A 15,374-nucleotide genomic window follows, 5' to 3' on the forward strand; every position below is an offset into this window, starting at 1 on the left:
TTTCAAGGAATTTGTTCTTCTAAATACTTCTTTTGTTGTGTGTAGTAATTCCCAATTCTAAGGCAACATATAACCAAGTGTCTACTGTATTCTAGGTAAAAGAGTGGCTATGTCTTAACTGTCAGATGAAAAGAGCAGTTGGCGCATCCGAGCCTTCAGAACCTCCCCCAATGAAATCCCAAGCATCACCTGGTAAAGTTCCTTTACCTGCTGCAGCCCAGCTGAAAGATTCCTCCAAAACTACACCTCAAAAGAACGACAATCGAGGCCCTGCTGTACAAAAGAAGGAGACCTCAGAACCAGGCTCACCACATAGAAAACAGTCCACACCATCCGTGCAGTCAGACAAACCTGTAGCTGCGACTGCACCATCGAAACAAGCCAGCCCAGCACCTGATCCTAAAACACCACAGGAAAAACAGAAGATGGGTCCAGAGAAGCATCCAAATCAGGCAAGCCAAGCTGGACGTAAGCAGAGTAATGCCACTGCAGCAACACAGCAGGAGTCAGGAGGCTTCTTTGGCTTTGGTGGTCCTAAATCTCAACCTGATGCTGCAAAGCCTGCAGAGTCAGTGAGTGGGAAGATGTTTGGCTTTGGTTCTTCCATCTTCAGTTCTGCATCCACTTTGATAACTTCAGCTGTTCAGGACCAGCCTAAGACCACTCCACCAGTTTCTCCTAAGATGTCTCCTGCAAAAGAGCTCAAATCCCCTGCTGCCCAGAAGAAAGACGACCAGAAGAAACCAGAACAACCCCAGCAGACCAAGACACCCCCAACGGTACAGGCCACAGTGGACAAAGCCCCATCAGAGCCTCCAAAGGCTGCAGCAGCTTCCCAATCCGCTGTCAAACCAGGCCAGTCTACCTGTCCACTCTGTAAGGTTGAACTCAACGTCGGGTCCAAGGATCTTCCAAACTACAATACCTGTACTGAATGCAAGAACACTGTCTGCAACCAGTGTGGGTTTAACCCCATGCCAAATGAAACAGCGGTAAGACTAAAGATAACAAATATTTTTTTTTTACTGTTTCATTTTACTGCTGACTGGCTGTAAAGAGTTATACCACATTTCCTCTCTTTTTAAAAGTGTCTCTGACTGGTTTTTTATTGTGTTCAAATTAGGCAAGCCTTTGGTCATTGTTTTCTTGGTATATCAAACATTGAAATCCCAATTTACTCCGTGTTACTAGCTTTAGTGTGTAACAGCTGCTGATATAAACATTGGGTAATCATAACTATACACAGATTACCAAACAGTATATAATGGAACCTTTTTTTGTTTTGTTTGTTAAGGTGAAGGAGTGGTTGTGTCTAACCTGCCAGATGCAGCGGGCTCTAGGAGTAACACAGCCCACGGGAACTGCTTCTGTCATCTCTCAGACACTCGCGAAACCTGAAAAGAAAGACAACATCAGCCCAGCTGAACGAGAAAAGAAAGAGTCAACAGAACCTCGTTCACCTCAGAGGAAACCGTCTGTAATAGTACAGCCAGTGACAGCTGAGGGTGCTAACAGGATAGAGGGCCAGAAACAGGCCAGCCCAAGTCCTTCTCAGACATTGCCACAGCAGTCCCAGAAAACACCCGATCTTAACAAATCACCAGACCACACAAGGCAAGCTGGGCGTAAGCAGAGTAATGCCACTGCAGCAACACAACAGGAGTCAGGAGGCTTCTTTGGCTTTGGTGGTCCTAAAACGCCAACGCCAAAACCTGCAGAGTCAGTGAGTGGGAAGATGTTTGGCTTTGGTTCTTCCATCTTCAGTTCTGCATCCACTTTGATAACCTCAGCTGTTCAGGACCAGCCCAAGACCACTCCACCAGTTTCTCCCAAGATGTCCCCAGCAAAAGACATCAAATCCCCTGCTGCCCAGAAGAAAGACGATCAGAAGAAGCCAGAACAACCTCAGCAGACCAAGACACCCCCAATGGTACAGGCCAAAGTTGAAAAAGCCCCATCAGAGCCTCCAAAGGCTGTAGCAGCTTCCCAAGCAGCTGTCAAACCAGGCCAGTCTACCTGTCCACTCTGTAAGGTTGAACTCAACAAGGACCTTCCAAACTACAATACCTGTACTGAATGCAAGAACACTGTCTGCAACGCGTGTGGATTTAACCCGTTGCCAAATGAGTCAGAAGTAAGTGAGATCCACTCACATTTACACACATCTACATTTTTCTATGGCATTTACTTCAAATCAAATATAGAAATACATTCTGCCTTTTGTTGTAGTGTGCTATACTTTAATTTTACCATACAAACTTAAATGTTTTACAGACACACTTACTCATAATAATATGGTTTCCCCACAGATGAAGGAGTGGTTGTGTCTGACTTGCCAGACGCAAAGAGCTCTCGCAGCAGCCGAATCAGTAGAGCCTCCAATGATGAAACCCCAGGCATCACCTAGCAAAGTATCCACACCTGCTGCTGCCCAAAAAGAGGCCACTGACAATCAAAAGACTATTTCCACACAAAAAGCAGAAGTGCCAGACAAGAAACAAAAGGACACTCCAACACCAGGTGCCCCACAAAAGAAAGAAGAGAATAAAACCCCATCTCAAACAGATATCACCCCAACGTTAACCACTGCCTCACCACTTGCAAAAGAGACACCAGGTGCTGTTCCAGCTCCAAGAAAAGAGGAGAAAACTTGTTCACCACCTACCATGGAGGTTCCAACCTCCACTGCACCTCCCATGAAAGGGACAACAGCTGTAGTCTCAGACGTCAAAAAACAACTGCCTGCTGAAGCCCCCGCTGTCAGCTCAGATATAACTTCCATCGAGAAGAAGAAGAAGGATATCATTCTACCAAGTTTCCCTATAATTAAAGAAGTATTAGAAAAGAAAGAGGAGAAAGCTGAAATAGTTCAGAAATCAGCTGATCAACTAGTCAAATCCACCGATGAAGTAAAGCCCCAAAAAACCCTGAACAAAGAATCAAACCCTGTTGAAACATCTCCTGCCAAATCTGCTCCTCCAGCAGCACAGCCAGCACCTCAAGAATCAGGACGGTTCTTCAGTTTTGGTAGTCCTAAATCTCAGCGTGCTGCCTCGCAAACTACTGAGGCTGTGACTGGGAAGATGATGGGATTTGGTTCATCCCTTTTCAGCTCGGCATCCACCTTGATAACATCTGCCGTTAAGGAGGAGTCCCGCACAACACCACCAAGTTCCCGAAAAATGTCTGCCCCAGCGCAAGTCTCTGTCAAGATGTCAGCATCTCCAAAATCTAGCCCCCCAGTTTCTCCGAGGATGACTCCAGCAAAGGAAACCAAACCTCCTTCTGCCCAGACACTACGTCTAGAAAAGGCACCAGAACATGAGCAGGCCAAGGCTCCACCATCAGAACAGACCAAAGTGGACAAAGGACCATCAGAGCCTCCAAAACCTGACGCCTCCCAAGCTTCTGCTAAAGTGGGCCAGTCTTGTCCACTCTGCAAGGCAGAACTTAACCTGGGCTCCAAGGATCCACCCAACTACAACACCTGCACTGAATGTAGAACCAATGTCTGCAACAAATGTGGATTTAGTCCTATGCAAAATGTAACAGAGGTAGGTAAATTACTAAATATTTAACTTCCTATAGGATTGATTGTAGCATTTAGCTTTTTTGGTAATAATGCATTTATGTTTTAATTTCTTACATTTGCTATTAAATAACAGGTTTTATTTTTGGCTGGATTTTGATATAGAAAGGATTGTACCATTATTTAATTATACATTGATATTCTTTCTTTTAATTAATGGTATGTTGTTTTTTTTTCCAATATCTGTTGTCACTTCCATTTAAACATGTGTTTGAACCAATAGATCAAAATATTGTTTTGTGAATGTGTTATTAACAAATGCAAATAATGTCTCTTGTATTTTGTGTTTGTTTTTCAGGTGAAGGAATGGCTTTGTCTCAACTGCCAGATGCAGAGAGCACTTGGTGCTTCTGAACCTCCAGGCCTTCCCATGATAAAACCCCAAGTTTCCCCAAACAAAGATGTCCCTGCCACCACACAGAAGAAAGAACCCCCAATGTCAGCTTCTCAGGAAGACATCCCTAAACCAGCCACACCCAAAAATGAGCTTGTAAATGTTGCCTCAACCAAAGAGATTGAATCCCCAGCCCCTGATGCCCCAACAAAGAAAATTATCCCTACAGCTGCTTCATTGCCTGACAAGACTGTTACATCCACTGCCACAAAGACTGATGTTTCACCAGCTTCACAAAAGCCTTCTGGCGAGACACCCAAAGGACAACCTGATAAAACCCAACAGCAGCCTGCAAAAGCTGTGGTTTCTACTGCTAAGTCAGAAGCGGGAAAGCCATCCCCACAACAGCCTCCAAAAGCTGGGACCTCTCCAGCCACATCTGCACCACCGCCAGCTCAGCCTGCAAAACAGGAGTCAGGGGGCTTCTTTGGGTTTGGTAGTCCTAAAACAAAGCCTGCTGCAGCAAAGCCTGCTGAGTCAGTGACAGGAAAGATGTTTGGTTTTGGGTCATCTTTCTTAAGCTCTGCATCCACTTTGATAACCTCAGCTGTCCAGGATGAACCGAAACCTACACCACCAACTCCACGTAAGATGTCCACTACAGCCCATGTCTCTCCTAAAACTACACCGCCAGCCTCTCCTAAAACGGTACCTGCAAAGGACACTAAGCCACCTGCTATCCAGAAAACCGAGGAGAAGAAACCAGAGAAACCACAGCAGGACAAGACTCCTACAACAGTACAGGTCAAAGTGGATAAAGTTCCATCAGTTATCCCCAAGGCACCAGCAGACACCCAAGGTGCTCCAAAAGCAGATCAATCCACCTGTCCACTCTGCAAGGTTGAACTCAACATGGGGTCCAAAGATTCTCCCAACTACAATACCTGTACAGAATGCAAGATGACAGTGTGCAACCAATGTGGATTTAATCCAATGCCAAATGTCGCAGAGGTAAATCAGCATCCCCACAACTGCCTTTGCTTTCATTTGACTTACTGTTGTTATAAAAGGGAACTAAAGTAAGCATTCATTTGTTGAATTTTACATATTTGTCCATCATTGTTTATGGGCCAATATGACATTTTTATTGCTTAATGATCAATACGTGTAACACTAAAATTGATGTTGATAATTTTGAGTGCATTTTAACTGTTAAAACAATGAGTTTTAATTTGATACCACATAAAGTCTTTGCCACTGAAAAATAACTCCTTGACATACAATGGTTTTACTGTAGTCATGGTTTATTCAACAAGTTTATTCTGTCCATCTATACTATATAACTATTTGTAACTATAAAGACCCCAGACCCACATTAACAAAAATTACAAGATTGTATCTTTACAGTAGGCATGATTAGAGTTTACATAAACCAGTGATCCATGAATAAATACATGTGATGTGAGGATAAGCTCAGTGATGAAATAGCTCTAAATATATCCTGTAAAATATTTGCCCGTTGTAGTGATGTACGGATGGCAGTTATATCCGCAGGCACTGTGGTTAATCCCTGGATCGGGCGGGCCGGGTTATAAAAATTTAAATTCTGATTAACAGCGGATGGGTGAAATAATATATAGTGAATGAGGAAAATATGAATTACATTTTCTAACGTGAACATATTTTAAGCTTGATTTATAGAATTAGACTCTGTGTTTGACCTGCTGAACTGGTTATGATTTATTATTTATTTTGGGCAGCAGCCAAACTTAAATGTGAACTTTTAAATGGTTTGTGTTTGGGAAGTAACAGTGACATTCAGAATTTTAGCTTGAATAGATTAAAATTGTCAGCCTTTGTTCAGGCTATTGTGGAAATACCTGTTACCAGCATACTCCAGTGTAATGTTACTATATCATCATCATGCATAATATCCCTCTGAGAAATAATCGTAATGTGTGATCGGATACAAGTGGCTAAATCATGGAAAATAATTAATTTGGGTGGGGGGTGGGTGGATTATTTATACATACACGTGGATTTGGGCTATATTAGAGTCGATCCGCGCATCACTAGCTCCTTGGTTTGTCGATGAAAGCACAGTGATGTTCTTTTATAATTTTCATTGTCCCTCTTTTCAGGTAAAGGAGTGGCTTTGTCTGAACTGCCAGATGCAGAGAGCTCTAGGAGCATCTGAGCCCACAGGACCTCCTGTAGTTAAACCACAGCCTTCCCCAAGCAAGGTTGAACAGAAGGATATGCCAATATTAGCCCCTAAGGAGAAATCTACAGAACTTACAGCAGTCAAAAAAGAGGTCACTGAACCAACTCCACCCAAAAAAGAAACCCCTAAAGTTGAGGCCCCACAGCCAACTGCAGTCCAAGCAACAGACACATCACGAAAAGGTTCTATGCAAAAGACACAGGTCATTTCAGGTACTGAAAAAGGACAGGCCCAAGGTGTAGCCGGTCAGCAGCAGCCTGTTGGAAAACCTCTACAAGGGAAGCTTTCTCAAATTACAAAGCCAGAAGTGAAGGCCAGTCCAGCAAAACAAGAAGCTGTGAAACCACCATTACAGCCCCCAAAATCTCCAACTGCTCCAGCCAAATCTGCACCACCACCAGCTCAGCCTGGTAAACAGGAGTCAGGTGGCTTCTTTGGCTTTGGTGGTCCTAAAACACAGCCTGCTGCAGCAAAGCCTGCAGAGTCAGTGACAGGAAAGATGTTTGGTTTTGGGTCTTCTTTCTTAAGCTCTGCATCGACTTTGATAACCTCAGCTGTCCAGGATGAACCTAAACCTACACCACCAACTCCACGTAAGATGTCCACTACAGCCCATGTCTCTCCTACAACTACACCTCCAGTATCTCCCAAGCTGCCCCCAGCAAAGGAGACCAAACCACCTCCTGCACAGAAATCAGAGCCACCTCAACAGGCCAAGCCTGCTGCATCAGCACAGGCCAAAGTAGAGAAAGCTCTACCTGAGCCTTCAAAGTCCACAGAAGTGACCCAAGCTGCTCCTAAAGCAGATCTGTCCACCTGTCCACTCTGTAAAGTTGAACTCAACATGGGCTCCAAAGATCCTCCCAACTACAACACCTGCACAGAATGCAAGAACACTGTGTGCAATCTTTGTGGATTTAACCCCATGCCTCATACAGGAGAGGTAAGTGCTATAAATACTTACAAGTGTAATTTTCACATGCTTTATGTTATGTGCATGTTTCCACATCATTTACTTTGTATAATTCATCACATTTAGCAAACATATTAACAATGTTATCAAATACACATGACAGAGGGCATACAGTAGCAGTTATTTGAAGATAAAGTATTGGAGATTGAAGGTTTAGATCAATGAACTGGTGAATATTTAAAAGAATGAAAAATCATCCTTAATAATTATAGGTTTAATAGTGTCTAATGTCTACAAAGCTCCTCACTGGCGTTTACTCTTTCTACAAATTTCATATTCACCTGGACAAATTTGAACATGTTCAGTGTCAGTAAATCAAAATGTGTGGCTGATACATGGTTTTCTGTCATGTCAAAAGTAAAGCCTATCAAAGCTCTTTATATTATAATCAACTGCAATATGTCCTGTAATACGTAATGCAAGACCTTTGCTTGCCCGTCCATAAGCAATGCCACATGGGCATTTGAGCATATGATTGACATTTGTAGCATTACAGTTTATGAACGCTTATTTAATAGTTCAAGAGCAATATTTATTTTATTATCAGGTTACAACAGTATACTTGTTATTGTTCTTACTGTTTATTGTTGATTCTTGTGCAGTCAAGCACACCATCTTTCGGGTTGGAGTGTGCGAGCTACACAATTGAGTTTGAGGACTTTTTTGTCTTTCTTGCTTGTCTTTTGACTCTGTGGAATATTCTTCTGCAGTGTAAAGGGTGGGAAACTGAGGGACTGGCTGTCAAACATCCTTTTGTTCCTATTGAAAATACAGCTCACAATAGGCAAAATCTTGCTCCGTTGCTGACTTGATTTTCTTGACAAAGAATATGAATTACAAGTGTGATGGAATAATAGATGAAGGTGCCACATCAGAAAAACCTAAGGAGAGTGTGCTTGAATTGATTTTCAGACTGTGACTTTGAACAGTACTTTGTGTGCATTTAATTAACATCATCTATTATTGACTTACTTTGAGAGAGCTCGAATAAAATTCAAAATATACTAAAATGCTGGCTATGTGGTGGCGTGGCTCTCTCCACTCAAGTGGCCCGAGTTATTACATAACAGCTCATGAGAAGAGTGCTCTGGCAGACCAGCAGCACTGAAAATGTATTAAAGTGATTGAGGGTTGTGCAACAGTATTAGTGGGATGGGATCTGCTGCCACGGCAGACCAGGGACCAGGGAATCTCCAGTCCCTGTGAGCGATCTGAGATGGCAAAGCCCTGTGATATGCCAATAAGCAGAGGTGAAATGGATTAAGTCCAACACAACACGGTGCAGAACATTAAAGCAGCAGACATTTCCTTCAGGCCATCTGCTATCTCACAGATCAGTGGCTCCACGTAATTCAACAATTTCCCCTTCATTTTATGTGGGTGGTCATAATACACATGTACTTGCTTTGTGACGTACCCACACATGCAGGTCATTGTTGAATACAAGGCTGTGAAACCTTGCCTTTTTAAGATCCTATATGTTAGGTGCGTTATTACTTCCCTCCCTACACCCCCCTTTTTCGGCTGAACAGCTCACATTTCCATGTGGGGTTAGTTCTATGGCAACAGTATCAACAGTTAATACCTGAAATAATTTGTTTTGTTTTGCCAGACCTGTCTAGAAAGATTTGGTGAAACTATTTAAAGCTTTTATTCTGCTCTCATAGTTATTTCAGTTGTTAGTTTAAAGAAGTTCAAATGATACAACAATGTACTGGAAGTGTTTAAAATGTGGATATAATTCAAAAATGTACCATGTCAGACCACAGTGTAAATCATTTTACTGGAGGTTTTTGAATAAGGTCATTTTCGATGGTAGTGCTTTTATAATGTGAGAGCCTATTAAACAGGAAAAACATTTGGTTCCATTAAATCATAAGAATACGTAACAGATGCATTTATCAAAATGATGTGAGCCTTTATTCAATTGGTGGTAATAGTAAAGTCTTTCTAGGAAAGACAAAGTATTTGTGGCTGACAGTTGTTTGCATGAGAATAGGGACTATCTTATTTCTTTATTTCTGCCTTCAGTCTGGTTTCCAAGAGACACTTGAAGGGGGGAAGGGACAAGTATGGATGACTGCTGCTGTGTGTACAATTCATTCCTCATAATAGCTGAGGAAAACAGAAATAGCTTGGCCTTAACACAACGGGATAGGATGAGTCTCCATACTTATTGTTGTCCTATAACATGCTTTACCCAAAGGGGCTGTGCCTGCCTTGAATGTGTGTGGCTTTTTAGTTGAAGGCCAGAAATGCCTCCTTTTAAAATATGAAAAGCACTTGTAAGGTTTAAAAGAAGGGGAGGCCACTTTAGGTAAAGTGAGTGCTAGCAGCAAGTCTATCCATTTTTCCTTTTGCCTGTTCTGCTTCAGCTGATGCCATCAAAAGCCTGGGAGTGACTGTTGTCTGATAAGTAGGACACACGTGTTCTGTGCTTTGCCAGCTGAAGCTTTGTGTGTGACAGCTGAAAAAGTATAAATGATTTTTTTTTTAATGGAAATGTTTTCTTTAGTGTTTCTGATGCAAAGCAGTTGGCTTATATTTAAATTTCATTATATGTTTTCTTAAAATATTAGTTTATTATTATAACCTCCACTGGAATTGTACCTACCAATGAAAGGTAGAAAAACAACTGACAAACACATTGTAGAGCTTCCATGAGAGACTGATTTATGATGAGATGCATTATCTCTGACACACAGGCAGCAGGAATTCACCAGCATTAGCATTAACAGCTGTTTACTAGCAGTCTTAGCAAGAGTTTCAGTCATTGTTGCATTTATAAGACAAGAGGTTTAGCATTTGGTCAGAGCAGTATTACCTTTTCAGAGCAGAATGGATGCTACTGCAATTTGCTTTTCAGAAAGTGACATGAGACGGTGTGGCCAGACCGGGACTAGCTTGTTAGCATGCTAACTTCAGTAGAAGAAAAGAAGTCATAGAAATAGAAGCAAAAAAAAAAATCAACAGTGACCAGCGCTGGAGACAGCTCTTAGGAAGTAAAGGAATGAAAATTGATGCTGAACAAGCAACATTTCCTTTAGACTGGTAAGAAAACAGCTGTTAACGCTAATGTTGGCTATGCAGCAATAGCTCCTTTAGACCTGCAGTGCAACACTTTTTAAGTCTTTTAATCTAAGGTTTTGATATTCTTTACACACATCAGGTCTTTGTGTAAGAAGTTTTCTTCTGTAGGCCGGCAGCCACAGATTGTTGACACCCCCTTAGTGCACTTAGTGACAGTGTAAAAATAGTCACTGAGGAGAGACCAAGCACAACCTACCTGCTGCATCCTTGCTCTGTACTACTCTTTTCACAGCCTCCTTTAAAAGTTTCAACGAGGTTAGCAGTGCAGAAGTTAAGGATGCTTTGGTCTTTACGCTGCATTAAAACTTGAAATAGTCAAACATAAATGAACAAAGAAGTCATTGCCATTTATTGCCACTGCTCTCAGTAAAGATTATTATATTGCTCTATTTGCTTTTGACAGGATAGAGTATGCTTGATGTGTCATGACATTTTAAAGGCTGTGACACTTATCCCTCAAGCTACATTGAGTTCACTGAACACAAGAAAGGGATCTATGTTGCCATTTAATACATGCTGTGGTTTTCTGTCAGAGGAAAAGGAATAAGACCTCCCCTAAGAGGTTCAGCTTTGTCAGACTACCTCCCAGTCTTTATTTTCTGTGTATTTGCTTTCTATTTGCCACACCCTCTTACTCCCTCGTCTTCTCCAATCTTTGCCCCATTGCACGCTGCCGTCGAATGAAAGTTTGCTGATGCCCTATTTGTCGGACTGAAAAAAGCAGGGGGTGTATTTCCTTGTCTTTATAATGAAGCACTCTGCTTATTAGAGATTAGTAGGTCAACATTCTCTATTATCAGAGGGCTTGATTTATGAGGAGTTCTTCTCTGTGGGGGCTCCTGAAAGCCAAGTATATTAGCCAGCTACAGCTTGTGCCAAAGGCATTTGCCAGAAAATCAATAAGAAACGTAGCAGCTCCAGTATCAACAGCAGGAAAGCACTGAAGAGAGGCTGAGAAATAGTGATGTAGTCCACGGCTCCAAGGCCATCCCCTCAGTGTAGCTATCATAAAATGTAAATTAGAGGACCACTTTGATCCCCAGTTACTGTGTCTCATAAGAAGATGTGAGTTAGTGCAAAGAATACAAACTCAAATTACTGGGTTGATTCATTTGGGTGGAAATGCAAGAGTGACAGGTCTTTACTGATAATTTTACATTTGACTTACAATGTCTTTGTGGAACCACACACCTGTCATACCTAATGCTGATAGTGAACAAGATTTATTCCCCTTGTCAGTTATCCATAATACATGGTGGAATGTACCTAATGTGTATGTGGGAGATGAATACCAATATACACATTTGTGTAATTTGAATGAAAGTAAGCTTGATGTGGGTTCTTCTACTAAGGTGTTCCATAAATGCAGAATGTCTTTAGCTGTGAATAAAGTGAACTGGGCAGTTCGTTATAAAGCTTAGCAGATCCAGCCTAATGCAGCGCGCCTGTGTGTCAAGAGTATAATTTCCTGACTGCTGTCATTGTGAAGGTCTGGTAATCCAGCTCACAGGCTAATCGTGGGGAGCAGTCTTTCCCACAGCTCTCTGCTTGAGGCTCCTGCTCTTTACTCATAAAATAGATTTAATTAGACAAAAGGGTGATGGCGACTTTCCAAACCCTGTGGCTCTGATGCATGGCTTGGAGACTGTGTGGCTGTGACTGGCTCTGGAAGGGAGTGTGATGGGATTAGGTCTTTTTGATGACTGAGATGGTTTTTTTTTGCACTTTGGTTTACACAGACACATCTTTGCTGATTTGCTTGGCATTAATTTGGCTTATGATATACAGTGCAGATGCAAAAGTGCAACCCCTCCCTCATTTGCATACTTTTGTAATTGCTCTGTCCATCTGGTCTCCACTTGGGTTAAAAAAGGTCAGTTATCATGCTGAGACATGGACTTGTGCAATACCAGCACATGGAGAGGTGTGAGGGGCAGGGCCATATTTAGATTGGAGGACAGGGAGAATACAGTAGACCAGCAGAAAGATCAGGAATGCACTGCCATGGCTCAGCCATCTGTGAACACTGCTGTTTCATCCTTGGTTGTCTGTCTTAAATGATAGGTCCTCTCAAGTTTGTCCTGTCAGGGGGAAGTAGAATTAAAATGGGGACTACACCACAATATAAGTAGTTTAATGAATTATGCAAACATGTTTTTGGCAATCCTGCTGTTTATTGTTGATATGTGTTAATTTCATTTTACAATTATCCAGTTTTTTATTTATTAGTACAAGCTAGGACGCAACTGATGTTAGGAATGTGAAAGTCCTCTGTAATTATGTTTATTTACACACCACTATCTCTTGAGGAGAAAAAAATTATCTTGTTTGTCATTCAAGGGTATTTCTAAGTAAAATTGAATGATGAGTTGTTCATTTCATGCTTTTTTATATTTTCATATTGTCCCGAATTCAGACAGCTCAGGATTTCATCTACAGACAGAGGAATATATTTTTAAACATCTTTTCCATTTTACAGTTATAACTTAATTTCTTTCCATAGCTATAAATCGGTGGATATGAGCTGCCTCTGATGAGGTCTTTGTGCTGGGTCTATAAGATGATCAGAAAAATAGGAAGAGCTGAAGTATGTGATACTAATTTATCACCTGAATGGCCTCGGTAGTGACATGATTTTGCTGATTAGCATATGCATGCGACAGGAATGCGTTCCTTGTTAGCTCTGATTACATCCTGCAAGCGTGACAGAGGAGAAGAAAGAGAAGTGGAGGGATGTGTGGGAATTATAGCTTCGACAGATGTTTAAGGCAGAATCCTTGCACATAATAATCAACTCTATTTTATCAACTCTATTTATTTAAGAAGTACTGATTTATGAGATATTCTGTACTCTAGATGAGCGAAGTGCTATAAATGGCAGTGTATTAAGTTTTTACAAAGAAAAATAAATTACCATCTTTAAGATTTTATGTGAACCCATATAACTTAGTAACTTCAAAGGTAAACGTCAGTGAGGCTGGGCTTGCAACAGATCCCAGGAAATTGAGGTTTAAGTGATTTATTGGTTTACGTGATTATCAGCATCATGCACTATGCTGATGAGGCTTTGTTTGATACTGTAGGGAACAAATAGGATTATCATATTCCTGACTGAACCCACAACTGACTGAACAAAAGCATATCAGTATCAATCAAGCTGGATGCATCAGTATCACTTTTCTCCAAAGTCAAGTGATGTTTTGCATTAATTATGACTTTAAGACTATATGTATTATGTTTTCATTAGCTCTAAGCTGTCAGTGAAAGCATTTTACAGCAATGCAGTTACCCATGCTTTTCTTGCAGTGTTGCTGCTGCACACTGTCTCAGGGTAGGATAGGAGAATTTATATTTTCAATGATGCTCTATTTGCAGCAGATCTATGTAAACACACTTTCTAAATATGTATTCTCTGTAAAGCAACTGCTTGGAAATTTGAGACAATAATAATAACCATTAGTAGGACAAAAAAGTTTCACATTAATTAAAGTGAACATATTTAAGTGATCTCTCTAGTCTTGTCTATATGTTTAGGAGTATGATCACAACAGGTCTTAGCAGTGTGATAATTTAGGCTTGTTTATGCGAACAAAGATGAAATGTCCGGCACAGCTGGATTGTAAGAGCAAGATTAAGCCAGGGTATGACTGAGGGCAAATTACATCACTTGCTAAAGCCCAACTCAGCACATGAGCCCATGAACTATGTTATTACGTCACTGCATCCTGAACCAGTGCTAATCTCCTAGACAATGTGTGTGTTTGGAGACACATCCTAATACTTCTCTGGTTTATAAAGTGCATCAACATTAGTGGTTACATGTGCCCATTGCTGTTCCATATTTAAGATGTATTAAATGCGTACAGGTTAAAATACTTTATCTTATGCCTAAAGCAATTAACACTTACTGGTGTTTCACAAATAGGGTATGTGTGCGATATAATCTCCTCCTTTGCCCTGTGTATCTGAACTGCTCTCCCTGGCTCTGCAGAGGTAGGCGCATTGCTGTGATTTGGTCTGCTCGGCTGCTACAGACACACTGCTTTATCTGTTGACAGCTTACGCCTTTCCTCTCCTCCTTAACTGTTCATTAATGGAGCTTAGATGTGATAAGAAATGTGTCTTCAGAGGATTAAAATTTGAAAGTAGTAGCATTGCTTGTAAAATGTGATTAGTTCTTTTGGCAAGGTAAGCATTTTTATTGCTATCTTACAAGTGTCGTAAGTTCTAGTACAACAGCAGCAAGCATGATAATGTTAGAGACCAGAAGATTCTATTGAAAATGTTATGTTGAATATTCCCGTGTAAATGCTTTGGTTGTTTGAATTGTCCAGCAATTTTAATGTGTGGTTAAGGTTGTATTTATTTTACTTTGAGTGCTCTGGTATTACTCAGCATAAGAGATCGTTGTATTGTACTATGTTTATATTTTCAACAAATCAAAGATGTCTTTCATCGTTGAAAATGTGAAAACTATGAGTTATTATCCACTGCAACACACGGCAGTACATCATGTAGTTAGTGTGTTTTTTTTTTTAACTAATATTTCACCTCCATATCATTTCAACTCTCAAGTTACAGTCTGAGACCTAAATGTGTCCCCACATAATTGGAGCCTGCTCTTACTCACAAATTTAATGATAGGCATTTTAATACTAAGACTAGACACTAAACAACTCGGTATAAATTTGCAATGTTTTTGCTGTATGTTTGTTTGTTTATTTAGTATTTATAAAAACTAGAGTAGAATTTAGAGGTATGTGACAAAGGGTTAAGGCAGTATGTGAGGCTTGTTTTCAGAAAGTCCCATCCACAAAGCCAGTTTTAGAAAACTAGAGCTATGTTAGAATGGCTATCATTACAGTTTTAAATGAGGCTTTACCAGTGTAATAAACTGTTAGACTAAAATGCTGGTTCTGTGTGAAAGTTGAGCTTCAGCCCTGCTACTCCCTCAGTGCTGTTATTATGGTCATAAATCAAAATAAAATGCAAAGTTAAAAAAAAGTTAAAAATACTGCACTGCAACAAATACATAAACTCTATTGGTTTAATGTATTTCAATTAAAAAAACATTTGCCCCATGTCGAGGATTTCACTAGTACAAAATAAATAGCACATGCACTTGCTTTTATTCTCAATCAGAGCTTACAAAAATTCTGCAAGG

At 40.8% G+C, this 15,374-nt stretch overlaps 1 protein-coding gene across 5 annotated transcripts in view; it reads left to right on the top strand.

Moving 5' to 3' along the window:
• The window catches only part of pclob (piccolo presynaptic cytomatrix protein b), a 58,624-nt gene that overhangs the window by 9,266 nt on the left and 33,984 nt on the right, over positions 1-15,374 (top strand). For all 5 annotated transcript variants that reach the window (XM_056386739.1, XM_056386740.1, XM_056386742.1 and 2 more), the window contains exons 7-11: positions 96-992; positions 1,295-2,134; positions 2,310-3,554; positions 3,888-4,934; positions 6,065-7,090. In XM_056386739.1, the coding sequence (XP_056242714.1) occupies positions 96-992; positions 1,295-2,134; positions 2,310-3,554; positions 3,888-4,934; positions 6,065-7,090 (5,055 nt within the window). The remainder of the gene's footprint in view (positions 1-95; positions 993-1,294; positions 2,135-2,309; positions 3,555-3,887; positions 4,935-6,064; positions 7,091-15,374) is intronic.

Source organism: Seriola aureovittata, chromosome 10 (assembly GCF_021018895.1).
Source record: "Seriola aureovittata isolate HTS-2021-v1 ecotype China chromosome 10, ASM2101889v1, whole genome shotgun sequence".
In the NCBI taxonomy this organism is placed as follows: Eukaryota; Metazoa; Chordata; class Actinopteri; order Carangiformes; family Carangidae; genus Seriola; species Seriola aureovittata.